We start from the raw sequence: 16,166 nt of genomic DNA on the forward strand, positions 1-16,166 counted from the left end.
GCCGGATGCTCTGTGGGGGCTCCAGTTCCAGCCAGCCCAGCTGGCCGTGGCCCCTGGACAGCCCGACACGTGGGTCTCAGCATCCCTCACACGTGTGTTTGGGGGCTCCAGGAGGTGAAGGAATGGATAGAGAGACAGCCTGGTGGGAACTGTCAGGGGGGTCCCCGCAGGCGAATGCTGGGGCCGTGCACTGCCCGACAAGTCTACCCCACCTGCCCGCCCTGTCCTGGGCCGCCCAGCCGGCCCCTCCCTGCACCCTGGGCTGCCCAGCCTGGCTCCTGCCCGGCCAGGGGACCCCAGGTCAGGCTTTTCTGCACGCCAGGCACAGTCCGCTCCTCAAGTGGTGAGGACAGTACCCGATGGGCAGACGCTGAGGCTGGATTCCAGGGACACCAGGTAAGGGACAGGGCTGCAAGTCATGTGTGTTCTTCACAGCCCTCCTGGGCCCTTTAGGCAGCCGCCACCACCAGGAAGCCTTCCCTTTGCCAGCTCCTTGGAGTCCATGCCGTCCTGGGCACAGTGTTGTGGTCCCTAGGACCTGGGGCAGTGCCCTCTGCCAGGTCCAGTCAAACCCTGGGCACTGTAGACCCCAAGAGTCCCCTGTGACACCAGACACACTGGGCCCGGGCCTCCCTTTGCCTATAAGACAGAAAACATCCCTGTTGTCCCTGGAGGACGTGCTTGGCACTGAGCTGAGGGGCGATAAGGGTTGGCCTTCAAGACTTCGCACTCCCTCCCTGTGCTGTATTCTGGGGGGGGGGGGGGGGGGGGGCGCTCCCACTGCTGTCTGCTCAGCTCAGACCACACTTCCAGCCCCCAGAAGTCAGCCTAGTGTTAACCCTTGCTGGATTCTCCCAGTCTATTCCCAGAGAGGGTAGCCTGCTGGTCTGTGGGACACAGAGACCTCAGCCTCAGCTGCCCTGCACCCTGGCCTGCCCTCAACCCCCACCTGCCTGCACGCCTGTTCTGCCCAGCACCCAAGCCTACCCTGCACCCTGGCCTGCCCACCACAGCCAGCTTTCACCCTCAGCCTGCACCTACCTCAGCCTGCCCACACCCCTGTTCTGCTCTGCACCCAGGCCAGGCCTGCACCCCGGCCTGCCCTCACCCCCAGCCTTCCTGCACCCCTGTTCTGCCCTGCCCTCCAGCCTGCCCTGAACCCCGACCTGCCCCACCCCAGCCTGCCCTCACCGCCAGCCTGCCCTCACCCCCAGCCTGCCCTCACCCCCAGCCTGCCCTGCACCCTGGTCTGCCCTCACCCCCAGCCTGCCCTCAACCCCAGCCTGCCCTCAACCCCAGCCTGCCCGCACCACCAGCCTGCCCTCACCCCCAGCCTGCCCTGCACCCTGGCCTGCCCCACCCCAGCCTGCCCTCACTCTCAGCCTGCACCCACCCCAGCCTGCCCACACCCCTGTTCTGCTCTGCACCCAGGCCAGGCCTGCACCCCGGCCTGCCCTCACCCCCAGCCTTCCAGCACCCCTGTTCTGCCCTGCCCTCCAGCCTGCCCTGAACCCCGACCTGCCCCACCCCAGCCTGCCCTCACCTCCACCCTGCCCGCACCCCCAACCTGCCTGCATCCCCTGCCTGCCCTCACCCCCAGCCTGCCCTCACCCCCAGCCTGCCCTCACCCCCAGCCTGCCCTGCACCCTGGCCTGCCCCACCCCAGCCTGCCCTCACCCCCAGCCTGCCCTCAACCCCAGCCTGCCCGCACCACCAGCCTGCCCTCACCCCCAGCCTGCCCTCACCCCCACCCTGCCCTGCACCCTGGCCTGCCCCACCCCAGCCTGCCCTCACCCTCAGCCTGCACCCACCCCAGCCTGCCCGCACCCCTGTTCTGTTCTGCACCCTGGCCTGTCCTGCACCTGGGCCTGCCCTCACCCCAGACTGCCCTCACCCCCAGCCTGCCCACACCCCCAGCCTGCCCCCACCCCAGCCTGCCCTGTGCTTGTTTGGATTCACTGCAGTTCCTGGGTTATTATCCACTGGAGAGCTCCAGCCGGTGCCAGGCAGCGTTCACAGCCCCTCCACAGAGGAACAGCTGAAGCCTGGACTGTGGCCTCATAGTGAGCTGGGCCGGCTGCCTCCCCTGGCCTCGGTTTCCCCACCTGTCAGTGGAGGTGCTGAAAATGGCCAACCCCTCTGGAGGTTAAATGTTACGTGCCTGCGAAGTGGCAACTCTACCCCAGGTGTGTGCCAGGAGGAAGGGGGCCAATGCCCCTAGAACCAGAATGTCCTTCCACAGAGGTGTGGGGAAAGATACACGCGGTGCAGCTCCGCAGGGCAGAGGACATCGTCACCATGGGTCGTTTTCGTTCATCTGGCTTGGCATTGAGCTGGGTGTCCTAAACCCGTTTACGGCCGGGATGAGGGCTCGAATGGTGGGCTACACAGGAAGCCAGTGTGGGTCTCCACCCTCAGCCCTGGGCTGGGAGAGGCACCAGGGCAGAGACTCCTGCACTCCTGGGGCCGCCTGGGCTCGGGGTCTCCTGAGTGTGATCTCTGCTGGGGGCTCCCGTGACCCTGGGCACCCCCTAGGAAGCCACCCGTGCGTGTTGGGTCCCCAGAACCTGTGCTCCGGGCCAGGCTGTGCAGGGTGCAAGCTGGGTGGGGGCCATGCCCGGAGGTTCCAAGGAGGACAGATGGGCCCGTGGGAGGAGGTGGGAGGGGGAGCAAAGGGTTAAGCCAGGCTCGGGAGGCCCCTGCCTGCCTGCGTCAGGGCTCAAGGCTGCTCCTGTGACTCCCTCCCCGGGGGAGATAATCGTGGCTTCTTGATATTTTCTTTCTTCTCTCCCATGCCGTATCGGAACACTGGCCCAGCCATGGGAACGTTCCTCTGCCCTCCAAGGCCACTGCGCACACAGCCCCTCCCAAGGCACGCTTGGCCTTTCCGGGGCCCCCCACCCGTGGAGAAACTGCGGCCCAGTTTGTTGGGACTGCTGGCCGGGCAGCCCCACCTCTGAGCACATAGCCCAGAGCCCGTCCTACAGATGTGCACACGCACACGTGCATGCACACACCTGGCCCGCCCCCCTCCCACCTCCTCCCCCTGGGTCTAGACACCAGGCTCACTCAGCCCAGGTCCAGCTCCTCACCTTGACTCCAGCTCGGTTACTAATTTCCTTGACCTGGGAGCTGGGGGCCTCTTTCCCACTGAGAAGGGGGCTCTCCCCCCGGGCTTGAAGAGGGGCCTGCCACCTTCCAGCCTGCCCCTGTAATGGCCACTGCCATTCTCTCATTGTCTCCTCAGGTCCTAGGCCAGCTGACCCACAGGGAAATGCCCTCCCTCAGGCTCCGGCTCAGGATCTCTACCCAAAGCCCCTCGGCGGAAGTCTGGGAGGTCGGCTAGGAACTGGAAATGCTGGGGAACCCGGCCCCAGACCACCCACTCGCTGCTTCCATTAGCTCCGGCTGGGCCTATGGGGCCTTGGTCCTAGGCCCCACTTTGCTGAGGGGAAACCGAGGCCCAGAAGAGTAGGGTGAGCTTAGCGTTCAGGAACAAGGGCCAGCCAGGGTCAGACACAACAGTCTCCCAGCTCCAGGTGCTCCCCAGGAGACCCCTTCCTGCTCTCCTTGTAAACAGAGAAACTGCCTGGCTGGGCCGGTGGGGGCTGTGGGGCACCATCTCCCCGGGGACCCCTGGCCTGGGTGGGAGCTGGAAAGGCTGAGTGGCCCCTGGATCTGGGGAAGGGGCTGGGGCTGTCGGTCCTGGCCGCAGGGTAAGGACCACGCGGATGGGAGTCCTGTGCCTTCTTCCATGTGGCTCTGGGTCACGGGGAGAGGACCAGTCCAGTCTGGGCAGGAGACCATGGGCCGTGGGAGGGAAGGACAGAGGCCTGGGGGGATGAGTGTGCACTTACACATGTGCAGGCACACGTGTGTACACTTGGGGTGTGCATGTGAGTACATGTGAGCACCTACGGGTCTGGGGGCCCTGCGGGGGGAGGGGCGGTGAAGGGCGTGTGGGGGCAGCGAGGACTAGGGCTCGGAGGCCTCTGGGCCTGAAATTGCAAGTGAACAGAGCCCCTGCCTTCTTCCCCACAGTGGGGGGTGGGGGGAAGGGTGAAACAGGGGCGTGAGGACGCCGTGAAGACGGAGTGATCAGGGCAGCTGCCCAGGGCTAGGGCCACCAGGACGTGGGTAGAGGGGTAAGGGACCATCGGAAAGTTCGAGGCAGACTGTGGGAGGGTGAACCCTTCCTGAGTGGGGTGGGGACCCCAGGAGCAGGAAGCAGGTGTTGTGGTGGTCTTTTGGAGGTACGCTCACACCTGCTTGGTCTCTCCCGGGGCCCAGCCTAGAAGGGTGGGCTCTCCTCCGGGAGCCCAGGGAGGGCTCAACACCCATCAGCCAGCCACCTGGCATGGGCCACCTGCAGGGGGCAGGGTGGGCTACCTGGCACAGTGCCAACCAGGTCCATCCAGGACTCTAGGCGTGGGTCCGGCACACCCAGGCAGCTGTCACCATGAGGGTGTCCAGGGAGGGCCCCACATGCCCCCTTAGCCACTAGGCTGGCTTGAAGGATGAAGTCAGGGGCACAGAGGTGGGTATCCCTTTAGTTCACTGCGTGGGAGGAGGGGAGGAGGTGAAGACCCTCTGAGAACAAGCCGGGTTCTGGACCTGGGGTCCCCACTCTCCCCTGGGGCAGGACCACCCTCCGGGACACCCCACCAAACACGTCCTGGCCCAAGGCTCCGTGTTTCCTGGTGGGGTGGGGCCCCGGGGCAGTAGGTCCACACCTGACCGTTTTGAGCACTTTGTTTAATGGGTCTTTGAGCATTTTTCTCTTTTCTAGAAAAAATGCAGAGTCTCTGAGAAGACTGGAGGCGGCAGCAGCAGCAGGTTTCTGCATCTCCAAGGCGAGCTTAACAGAACCATCGTTTTCATTTTTTCCTAGTTATAGAACAAGACGTGGCTATTACGGAAACCGTGAGCAGCACAGAGAAGAAACCGCCGTGTGCCGCCCCGAGGCGGTCCCTGGTCACCATGTTGGGTCCAGGCATCACTTGGCCTCCGTGCTCCGCACCAGTGCTTTCCTGGGTGCTCACGGTGCGGGGGGGGGGGTCCCCGAGACTCAGGCGGTCTGCAGGCAGCCTCGGGCCTCACACAGGGACGCTTGCTGTCCGGCAAGTTCTCTTCCTAAATGTTCATTCGTGCTTTCATTTCTAGGCAACTCTAGCCCATCACAACTGGTCTAACTGGCTGCTTGCAGTTATCTAAAGCTTTGATCTAAATTTTATAGTTTAACTTTATAAGGTAGTTTCATGAAAGCAGATTGTTCAACAATGTGTTCTGATCGTCAGTTCACACTTCCACACCTTTTGTGCATCCCTGGGTGTTTTTTTCCCTAAAAATGTTTTTTAAGGGGTATCTGGGTGGCTCAGTCGGTTGAGCGTCCGATTCTCAGTTTCGGCTCAGGTCATGATCTCAGGGTCGTGAGTTCGAGCCCTGCGTGGAGCTCTGCACTGACAGCGGGGAGCCTGCTTGGGATTCTCTGTCTCCCTCTCTCTCTCTCTCTCTCTCTCTCTCTCTGCCCCTCCCCATCTCAAGCAAGTGCACCTGTGCTCTCCTTCTCAAAACAAATAAAAGTCTTTTTTAAGTGTTACAAAATACTTAACACTGCAAAAAGCTGTGCTTAAATGCTATGAAGGGCACACATGCAACCACTTTCCAGCTTAGAAACAACCTGAGGAGCTCGTGCAACGTCTGAACCTCCCAAGCGAGCCCTGCACTTTGGGGTTCTCATTCAGCCTGAGAACAGCTTTATGACCTTTTAGTAAAAGCACCCACTCACTTTCCCTGTTTTCTGGAATTCTGAATGTGCTTCATCAGTGATGCTGAGGACACTTGTGCTAACATTTCCTTCGGAGCCGGGCCTGCTGGCTCCCTTAAGACAGCTCAGACCTTTGCTGCTGCTTCCCAGGCCTTGTCCAACCAGGGGCATCCAGGTGTCTCTCAGCCCCCAGGCCCTAACACCTTGTGGTCGGTCACAAGGACGCTGACAGAATGCTGAGCCTCTTGCCTGCCCAGCTGTGACCCACTCGCCCGCAGGCTATAGGTCATGAGCCCCCTGACCCCGGTTCTCCGGGGCCTCCGTACCTCTGCTCCCCTGTGTGAACCACCAACGCCCACACTTTCTTTATAGTCTTAGTGGGCTTCCCCGGCCACCCTCTCTGCAATGCCCTGTTTTGATTATTTCCTGGTCCCTGCTCTGTTTCTGGTTGGTACCCCCGCCTTCCTGCCTGTAGCCCCCTCTGCCGCTGGAGGACCAGAGCCACAAGGGTGCGGGTGGAGGGCTTGGACTGGAACAGAGCCAGCAGGGAGAGGGTTTTTGCAGGAAACAGGAGCTTTGCAGCTCCCCCCCCACCCCGCCCCGTCCAGGCGTGTCTCCCACAGCACCCTGTCCAGTGCCTCCCCAGCCTCTGGCACTCACTCAAAAAACACATCTGGGAACGAACCCTGTGTTCAAGAGGATGAGAAAGTTGGATTCATTGTTTCAAAATTTATGAAAATATACACTCATGAGCAGGCAGAAGGCAGCGGGTGGGCAGGGGGCTCCCCTGGAGTGCAGGCCATGCAGTCTGTGGGGGTATCTGTCCACACGGGGGCTCCCACCACCCGCTCCACCGACCTCCTTCAGGCATCGGCGACCTCTCCTCTCCGGTCTCTGGCTGACGTGGGAAGGCGATGGGAAGGCCAGGCATGCAGGCCAACAAAGCCCAGAGCTGCAGGTGTTTACAAACCCTACCAGCCTATGGCCCATTTTTAAGCGTCAGCAAGGCATGATCTCCACACTGACCACATGGGGGCACCCCTGGGCCGGCCCATGGGGGCTGGGAGTGGGGCAGTGCAGGTGGCGGGGCACCCCGCCCAGTGGAACCTGCACTTCCCCATTTTACGAATGAGGAAGTGGGCTGGGGAAACTCAAGCCACCCCCGATCTTGGCTGACGCCAGGCAGGGGCGGGTCAGTGCCACGCAGCGACGCCCGGCTGCACACTCAGCTGTCTGTGCGGTGGGTTTCTGACCTCCAGTTCGCACGTATACCTCTGTGCATCCTAGGCGTTTCCCTTTAAGAGTGTTAACAGTTACGAAATATTTCACACACGCAGGAAGCCCTGCCAAACGAATCTCCGCCCTCCCGCGGTCTACCTCCTGCTGTCCAGGCAGGGGGCGCCCAGTGGCACTCCTTTTAAACTTCTTGTTCGTTCTCAGATGACTGTTTGTGGTGTGCACGGTTTCTCCAGGACAGAGCTGGAGTGACCTAAATCTCTCAACTAGGAATGCTGGGAGCCCGTGGCCAGACCCTGGGTCTGCGTGTGCGGGACTCCAGGGCTGGTGAGGGGAGCGGCTCAGCCGGACCGCCTCTGGGCCCGGAACCCGCTGCCCCGGGAGGTGCTGTGGGAGGGGACCTGACCCGAGAGGGGACGCGCCGGAGGTTCTGCACTCAGACCATCGAAGCCCCCTTGCTCTGCGTCATCTTTGGACACAGAGATGAAGGCGTTTGTTACCTTGGATCCCTTCTCTCGGGCACTCACTTGGTTCTAGCACTTTCCATGTCAGGTGCGTCTGACCTGACACAGGAATAACTGGAAGGATTGGTACCTGATGGCGTCTGGGCCTCGAGGAGGCCACTGCGCGCGTGGGGGCGTGGACGGTTCTCTGCTCTCTGCTTCAGCAGTGAAACCGTGAACTAGACACAGAGCAGCTGCAGGGTGGGGCTGACCTGGCTTCCAGTTTTGTCCTAAATTTACCCCAGGCTCGGTCCTTTCTAGGGCTACACGGGAAACGGCACCTGGCTGGTGTCACTCACGCATGACGTTTATCACACAGCCTGTTTCGTCATCAAGGCGTCACGGCCAGGCTTTCCACACGGCTCCTTGGAGTTGCGGCTCATCCAGGCCGTTGCCTTGAGCCATGGTGAGCAGCCGGCAGTGAGGCCACAGGTCACCTCCGCTTCCTGGCGGAGCTGCAGACCCAGGCGGGAGCCCACAGCACAGCCATGCACGACAGCCGCGTCCCATCTTGCTGGCCCTCTGCGGCAGCCCCCGAGGTGTGTGTGCCCGTATCCGACCGGCAGCTCAGACCCCAGGTCCTGAGAGCCCTGTGGTCCCCTGGGGAGTACCCTGTGGCCTGGGTGGGGGCCTCCAGAACTGGGATGGGGACCCTCAGAGGGAGTTGTGGCACTGTGCTAGGGTCCTACCTCCCCACAGAAGGATCCAGAAGCCTCTTGGGGCTATGTTGTGCTGGCCTGACCATGAGGTTGCTCTAGGGGCCCTGGGGAAACAGAATGGGGTGGGGGGACCCACAGCGGCGCCCTCATGTTTCACTTGTCATCAGCTTGGCGCAGGCCCTAAGGGAGCCCCCAGCTCTGCAGCCTATGGCACCTCCCATCACCTCCAGCACCTGCTCCCCCAGCCACAAGCTCACCGGGGAGGGCCTGAGCGGGCACAGGTGGTCTGCTCTCTGCAGGGGCTCCACCCCCACCCCACCTCCAGACCTGGGGGCCCACGTGGAGTACCTTGGACGACACCCCAACCCCACAGAAGAGACGCAAGCTGGTCACAGGAAGTCCTGTGACATCACAGCCACCCGAGATCATGGGTGCTGCCGAACCAGAGGGAGCCCCCAAGGGTGCCCTCACTGGAGCTTCAGTTTGGGGGTCTTTGCTGGGGAAGGGCTTCCCATACATGGTAGCCCAGGATCCAACACAGGCTGGAGGGGCGAGTGGAACCCGAGGTCCTGGCTTCACAGCTTCCCCCATCACTGTCCGGCCCAGGCCTGAGTCAGCTCCACCCACAGCGAGGAACTCAGAACCTACTGCCGGAACCCGTCAACCTGTCCACTAGGTCTGCTGTCCGGGGTGTACGTGGTGGGGGAAGGGTGTCCCTCCAGGAGCTGGGCTAAGCCAGAGGGTGGCCTTGGGGCCTTGCACAGGCCCTCCAGAGATCTGGCCCGATGTGCCCCTGGGAACCCGGACCCTCACCTCAGGTGGCTCAGCCTGTGCTGGTGGCACAAGGCTGAGCTGTTCCTTCAGCCAGGGTGGGGCCCTCACTCCCCACCCAGAGGTCTCCCTGCCTTGTGCCCCCCTGGCCCTTGGTCAGCCCCCTGCCTCTCCCCTCAGCCGTGGGGCTGACCCTCTCGAGGCTGCAGCAGAGGTCCAGCCCACAAGCCCATCTGCAGGCCAGCAACCTGGGCCTGTGTTTGGGGTCCTCATCTGCAAGCGGCCCCCACCTCCAGGCACCAGATGCTCAGGGCCCACTCCCAGGTCCCTGCGGGGGACAGGTTCCAGTCAGGGCAAAACCGTCACCTCCAGCCACGATCCCCCGGCTCCAATCTCCGTCTCGAGCCCTTGGGGCCACCTCTACCGGTGAGCATGTGGGTGTGACCAGGCACACACACAGCCCTGCTTCATCAAAGGACCAGCCTCATGAGTGAGCACGTGTCCGCACACGTCTGGGCCCTGGAGCACATCGGCAGTCCCCCCGCTGTCCCCTCGAAGCAGCAGAGTGCAGAAGCACCCCCCCACACACACATCCTGGCTCCCGCAGGGGCCCGGGCAGGAGCAGGCCTGGGGTCTAAAGCCACCTGGGCCCGTCCTGACTCAGGCTCCAGGCCCTGGGAGCCCCCATCTCTGGGCAGATTTTCTGGCTCCTGCCGGACACCAGGAACAAGCAAGTGACATCTGTAGCCCAGATGCCCACAAGTGGTGGGGTCTGGACCCTTGAGCAGAAGCCCCCCCCCCAAACTGAGCTGTGAACGCCCCCACACTGAGGTCTAGAAGCCCTACTACTTGAGGCCTGGACCCCCCCAAACCCTCATTCTCCAGGGGCAGGCTGCACGGGAGACCTCCAAGACCGCCACTCCCAGGCCCTTCTGGCAGCGGAGGGCTCTTCCAGAATGGCTCCCCTCCTGGATGTATGCCCCCCAACCCCTCACTGCCCCAGCCCACCTTGGGGCCCTGGTTGCTGGCCAAGACCACTTGACCCAGGAGTCTCCACGTGCCTCCTGGCTGGGGAGCAAATCCTTGGCCTCAGTTGTGCTTCTAAGCAGTTTAGCCCCAGTTCTCTCGACAGTAGCCTCGGACCCACCCTCTGAGCCTGAAGCCCTGACGCGTGCGTGCTTCAGTGGCTTCAGAGGCCGAGAGACACGCTGACTCAGGGAGGCATGGGCTGTCTGACTCAGGGCTCTGCTGACTCTCAACCCCTGGAGGGGTTTGTGGCTTTGATGCAGCTTCCTGAGTCCCCGAAGGGGCTCGGGACCCAGAAGCCGGCGGGACAATGCAACCCCCTGCCTGTCCCCTCCAGCGTACTGCCCTGAAGTCCCCGACCCAGGGACAGGGCCCCACGTGGAGGAAGCGGGTCTATCCCATGGGGAGAAGGCCACAGCGATGCTGGGTCAAGTTCCAGCTCCACCCTGACCCCCAAACTCTCCCAAGCAAAGTGCAGAAACCGGTCGGTCCATCTGGGGGTCTCTGCAAGGCACCCCGACCCAGTGCCTGCACAGCGGCTCGGATGGCCCTTCCCGACACTCACGTGCTCCCTTCGTGGAGAAAAAGGACTGAACCCAGGGACACACTTCCCAGTGTGCTGTTTCTACAGGATCCAGAATCTTCCATGAGACTTGGGTTTGGCTGACACAGGATGTTGCTGGCTGGCCCAGCCACCCCCCTCCCCTGCCACTACACCAACGCAACACCCTACAGACCGGAACTTTCTGTGTTCACAGACACAATGAGGACAGGACACCTCAGGGGCTCAAGGGAACGAGACCAGGTCTTCATATCCAAACAGGTCTCTGGGGTGGGCTGGAACCCCCGGCCTCCACTGCGTGGACGTCCACACACCGAGGCCCCCTGAAGCACTCTGTACATGGGTGTCCCCGCCCTGCGCCTGCTGGACAGCGCACAGCCACAAGCAGAAGGACCCCTGGTCTGGGGGAGTTCTGTGTGGGCTCAAGTTCAAGGTCTAGTGGACTTGGGAGGGGTGGCCCCTCGAGCCTCTCGGAGGAGCCTTTCTCCGCTGCCACTCTTGGTCACTGGGGCTCGCCCCCAGCTCTCGTCAGCTCTCCGATCCGCTGGTCCTTCAGCTTTACCAGGTGCTCCAGCCTGACCACCTTCATCTGCAAAATCTTCAGGAAAGCACACGTCTCCGAAAGCAGCACGCTGGGTGCCAGAGCTGGGTGGCCAAGCGTTCGGGGGCTCCCAGCAGTAGCAACAGCATGAGGGAGGGCGGGACGTGAGAAGAAGGGGGGTGGTTATGGGAGGGGCTGGTTTTCCTGCCTCACCCTTTCTGGAGCACTCCTGGCTCCCGGCTGGCCAGAGCTGGCAAGGCCTCTTGGAGCCCCCCAGCCTGTCCCCTCTGCAAACGGAAAAGCCTTGCCTGGTCCCCTGGCAGGTTTTCAGGGCATGCTTGCGGAATTAATGTTGACCGAATATATGCACTGCATCTGGGGAGCATGTGCAACGTTTATTTCTACAAGTTAACAGCCAGGGGCACCTGAGGGGCTCCGCCGGCTGAGCTCTGCCTTCAGCTCAGGTCATGATCTCACGGTTCATAAGTTCGAGCCCCACGTGGGGCTCGCTGCTGTCAGCGCAGAGCCCGCTTTGGATCCTGTGTCCTGCCCCCCTCTCCTTGTGCGCTCTCTCTCTCATAAATAAATAAATAAATAAATAAATAAATAAATAAATAAATACATGTTAAGAGCCTAAGGGTGACTGGCTGGCTCACTCAGAAGAACAGGTGACTCTTGATCTCAGGTTCATGAGTTTGAGCCCCACACTGGGTGCAGAGTTACTTAAATAAATAAAACTTAAAACATAAATAAGTTGAAAAAACAAGAAATCGCCAAGAAAACGTTCTCGGGCGCGTGTTCGTGCAGGAGGAAGCACCAGGCTCCACACCCCCTCCCCAGGCTGTCCTGCCTGGGGTGCCCTCTCGAGCCACATCACAGACCTTCCCTGCTGGAAGCACAGACCCTGCCCGAGCAGCCCAGAAAAAGGAAATAGCCGGACGTGAAAACCCGTGTCTGCCCCCCAACTCCAAAGTGAGGTCAACGGCGTGACAGCCCATGCCCCAACTAAGGACAGATGGCTCCAGCCGGTCAAGGCGGGCAGCTGGCGTCTCAGCCGACGAGTCCCTTCCCTGCTCACTGGACAGCGTGGGCCGGCACGCCGCGGCACGCCATCATCCCCTGCGGCTGGCCACGGTGGCCCCACGCCAACACCGGGCCACACGCGGACTAGCGCAGTCCGCTGTGACGGACGTCCTGCTCCAGCTGACACGGGGGGCTCCTGCCGGCCCCACAGCTGCCGCTCCCAGGACCCCCCGCACCCCCCACCCCGAGTCTACTCTCTCTCACGGGGACAGCGTCCAACCGTGCCGAGTGCAACCACCTTCCCTCCAGGCGCCCTACAGCGCGGCAGTCAGGATCCACCATTGCCACCCATTGCCATGGGTGTGGGCACGAGGGTGACCTCACCGCGGCAGCAGCTTCATTTCTGCTTATCACTTCCCTCTCTGCTGCCCTTTGGCAAACTCAAACCGCACGATGATATCACCTTCCTGCTTCCTCAAGAAAACAGCTCATCAACATCAACATTTGGGCATCCGCTAGGGAACTGCGCTGTCTTCACAACTCTTGACAGCCCCTTTCACGCTGAGACCCGACTGGGGCGGCCTGCACACCTCCCACCAGCCCTGCATTGACTCAGCCCTACTACCTGACTCAGTGCCCCCAGACCCTGGGCCTGCGATCCAGCACTTCTGGGTGGTGGCACCTGTGACTGGGTGGTGGCACCCTGTGGGCTCTGAGGGCTGGTGACCGGCAGGGCTGGGTGGCAAGTCATAGGGGGCTGGAGGTCCACCATACTCCTCTGCGCTTCTGGGTATGTTTGGAACGTTCCATAATTAAGCTGTTTTCTAGACAATAAAACTACATGCACGTTCTCCCAGCACTGCCAAACTTCACACTGAGTCCAAGTTTCAAGAAGGCGGGGGTGGGGGCAGCACCTCCCTAGAACGCTTACAACCAGTCCCTCCCCTTCCTGGGGGGTATCTGGGCATCGTGGGGCACCCAGGTCCCTGTACCTTGACCATCTCCTGCAGGAGGGCCAGTGCCTGCTCCTTTTCCTCCAGTAGTTGCTGCACTCTGGAGTCCAGGTGCCCCCAGGGTCCACCAGCTGGGTCCCAACTAGAAGGCAAACACCCAGCCTTTAACCCACAGGCTGGGGGTGGGGGGGTGGGGTAAAGGTGGAACAGCAGACAGGTCAAGAGACAGGGGCCTACCCCGTGCACACACAGCGGCCTGTTTTCTCTGGAGTCCTCGGACTCTGTGGGGTCTTCGCACTGGAGGGCGCCGTGGGGCCCGGCAAGCCTAAGGGGTAAGCAGATGTTTATCTGGGGTCCGCCCCCCTTCCTCCAGAAGATCCTGCCCCATGGCAGCACGTGGGGTGGGGGCAGGGCACTGAGCCCCAGAGGGCACCATGCAGGCACGGTCTGGCCTAGTTCAGCCAGATGCAGCCTGGATGTCCCTGAACGGCACGGCACCTGAGTGGGGTGTAGACAGGGCTGCGGGCCCCCTTGGGAAGCTGCAGCCTGGGGGGCGTTGGGAGCAAGGATGCCCCTGCCCTCCCGGAGTGTGAACGCATCTCTGACGCAGCCCTTCGTGGAAGGCTCTGATGGGCCTCAGTTCTCCGAATCTGGGGATGTGGAATACTACCAGTGTGCGGAGAGGCGGTGAGCTCTGCCCGTGGTCTGTCAGCAATCCCGCCAGAGGGTCCTGGGCCCTGCAAACATTTTAAAGGTCTATGGTAAGGGCAGGCCGAGGAGAGGCTGACCTTGTTCAGACTGGGGGTCGGGGGTGGCAAACAGGAGTGGAGAGAGCCCGGGCTGGGCTGGCCTGGGCGGGAGAGATTCTGCACAGGGAGTTATCATGGCCCTAGTGGGTGAGGCTGGAAGAGGCCTGAGGGCTCCAGAGGGTTGCAGGTATCTGTGGTCTGCAGGCCAGGGCCGTGGGGACCAGGGCCTTCATCACCACCTGGTTCCTGATTTTACTATCATGACAGATAACTGGGTCACATCCCAGCACGACAAACACAGCAGGGTCGGAGACCATACAAAGGTACCAACACGTACGGCTGGGTCAAGCAGGCACTGGTGGGCAGCACCATCCGCCACTTTTTCTCTCACTGCACACAAGATGGGCTCGATGGCTCCCGGCGTGTTGGCCACCACCTTTCGGATATCCGTCTCTGAGACCCACAAACGCAGCTTGTGAAAGACTTTCCTGCGAAGGAAGTGGGGCCACAGCCCTCAGGGTTGCACCTGTAGGGCCAGGCAGGGGATCTGGCTTTCCTCAGAGGGGAGAGGCTGGGACCAGAGCCCCTTCTTGCCTTGCACCCAGAGGAGTCCAGCAGCCATCTTGTCCCCAGCTGTCCCCTCTGGGACCAGAGCAGTCAGGCCAGGTGTGTCCCAGCCTGGGCCTCGCAGCAGGGCTGGCCTTCTGGGCTGAGTGCCCCCTGGTCCCGTGAGGAGGTCCTGCTGGTTCCCCTCCAAGGTGCTCAGAATTGGGACGTGATACACACTGCTAGAGCCACCGACCTCTTGTGTCCCTGGAGTTGAGCAGCGGCCTCTCCCTGCCTCCCCATCCCAGCAGAATCTGCCCAGGTCTCAGCCCTGTGCTCCCTCTAGCCCTCCAGGCTCTGAGCCAGGTCTGAGCCAGGTGGTGGCCTTGGCCTCCAGAGTCCCTCCAGAGTCTCCGGGGAAGCCTGAGCTCCCCTCCCCGTCCAGCCTCAGGGGCTAAGGGACTCTGCAGCCTGCTCCCCACTGCACCCCTAGGTCACCCACACCTCACTCTGCTCTCATTTTCTCAGGGTCCTGGTCCTTCATATCACTCGTTACAACTGATGCTGGTTCCATCTCCTTATTTATCTGTCTCCCCACTGTACTGCCAGCCCCATGGAGACAGGGGCCCATTCACTTCAGTGTCTCCAGTGCCTGGAGCAGAGCCAGCCGTCCACCCGCAATTTCTGCGGAGTCAGGAAGTGAGAGGTGTGGTCAGCACGAGCCTGACTGACGCCCTGCTGAGTGGCTCTCAAGCTGACTGGTGCCGGCCAAGTCCTCTTGGCCGGAAGCCCCTGAGAGTCTGTGCTGAGAGCTTGTCCCAGAGCCCAGGAGGGTAGGGGAGAGGCGGCCCACCCAGGCCAGCCTTGAGGGGAGGGCCCTCGCAGAGCAGGGCGCGGGGGCTCCGACGGGACAGGCAGGGAGGTGGGAAGCCTGCCTGTTGAGGATGCTCCAGTTGCTGAGTTTCTGGTCAGTGTTGCAGGTGGGGACATAGTTATGCAGGTCCACAAGCTGGGGGCGGAAGTGCTTCACAATCTCTGCCAGCATCACTGGAGGGGGCAGGGGGTGCAAGGTGGGCTGGCCTGAAGAGCTTAGCGCCCCTCCTTTCCTTACACATCCGTCTCCCATGGCAGGAGAACCGGGGAGGGCCCTCGACCTGGGGGAGCGGTCACAGGGGCCTCCGGAGCAGGGTGTGGGTGCCCCAGGGGGGCGGGCTAGGAGCCGGCCTGAGGTCGGAGGAGCTGCTGGAGGGAACCCTGAGGCTGCCCCCATCCTCCCCCAGGAATGCTGAAAGGCGAGGGGACCTCCCCCCAAAAGGCGGCCCCTCTCGGCCACATTCATCCTCCTCCAGGGGCCGGCAGTGCAGCCGTCCTGCCCCCCCCTTCCACGGCGCCCGTCACGCCCCCCGCTCTGGTGTCTTCCTTCCTTTCGGGGAGCCTGCTGACGGCCGGCCAGGCACACCCGGCTGTCCCCGGCTTCTCCCCGGCCCTCACCGCCGTCGCTGAAGTCCCGGGCCAGGTGGCGCTTGGGACGGCTGAGCGGGAGCCCGTCCAGCCAGGCGCAGAGGCCGCGGAGGGCGCCGGGCGGCAGCGGCGGTGGCGAGGCCCGCGGGGTCTGCCCGGCTGCGCCCAGCATGGCTGCGGGACCGGCTGTTGGGGCGGTTGCCGGGAGACGGCGCCCAGGAGGGGCCTGGGGCCGGAAGGGGAGGGCCGTGGGGGTCGCCAGCCACGCCCCCCCGGCCGGTACCCTGGGGGCGGCGGACTTCCGGCTGAAGTCTGGGTGGGAGAAAAGGTAGAATTTTGGCGTTTTCCGTTTCCAGTGTTCATTTTATT

At 62.5% G+C, this 16,166-nt stretch overlaps 1 protein-coding gene across 3 annotated transcripts; it reads right to left on the minus strand.

The window, feature by feature from the left end:
* Window positions 1-6,485: 6,485 nt before the first annotated feature.
* Window positions 6,486-16,123, minus strand: LOC106987502 (sperm flagellar protein 1-like). Of its 3 annotated transcripts, XM_027063471.2 has the most exons (7): window positions 15,828-16,123; window positions 15,272-15,383; window positions 14,128-14,278; window positions 13,712-13,778; window positions 13,279-13,366; window positions 13,081-13,183; window positions 6,486-11,122 (listed from the first exon to the last, which is right to left on the minus strand). In XM_027063471.2, the coding sequence occupies exons 1-7, from the start codon at window positions 15,967-15,969 to the stop codon at window positions 11,027-11,029; spliced, it is 759 nt and encodes a 252-aa protein (XP_026919272.1). In that variant the 5' UTR covers window positions 15,970-16,123; the 3' UTR covers window positions 6,486-11,026. The 3 variants fall into 3 exon arrangements, with proteins under 3 accessions (XP_026919272.1, XP_053063047.1, XP_053063048.1); XM_053207072.1 differs by having other exon boundaries at window positions 6,486-13,183; XM_053207073.1 differs by lacking the exon at window positions 15,272-15,383 and having other exon boundaries at window positions 6,486-13,183; window positions 14,128-14,243.
* Window positions 16,124-16,166: the final 43 nt, after the last annotated feature.

The sequence above is a fragment of the Acinonyx jubatus genome, chromosome D2 (genome assembly GCF_027475565.1).
Source record: "Acinonyx jubatus isolate Ajub_Pintada_27869175 chromosome D2, VMU_Ajub_asm_v1.0, whole genome shotgun sequence".
Taxonomy (NCBI): domain Eukaryota; kingdom Metazoa; phylum Chordata; class Mammalia; order Carnivora; family Felidae; genus Acinonyx; species Acinonyx jubatus.

Bases quoted from the DNA above. Each gene is read 5' to 3' on its own strand.
- LOC106987502 (XM_053207072.1), bottom strand. From the start codon at position 15,969: ATGCTGGGCGCAGCCGGGCAGACCCCGCGGGCCTCGCCACCGCCGCTG. The intron at 14,279-15,271 runs GCAGGCTTCCCA...CTTCCTTCGCAG, and splicing joins AACTGGAGCATCCTCAACAG to GAAAGTCTTTCACAAGCTGC. The intron at 13,367-13,711 runs GTAGTATTCCAC...CTTACCCCTTAG, and splicing joins CACCGCCTCTCCGCACACTG to GCTTGCCGGGCCCCACGGCG.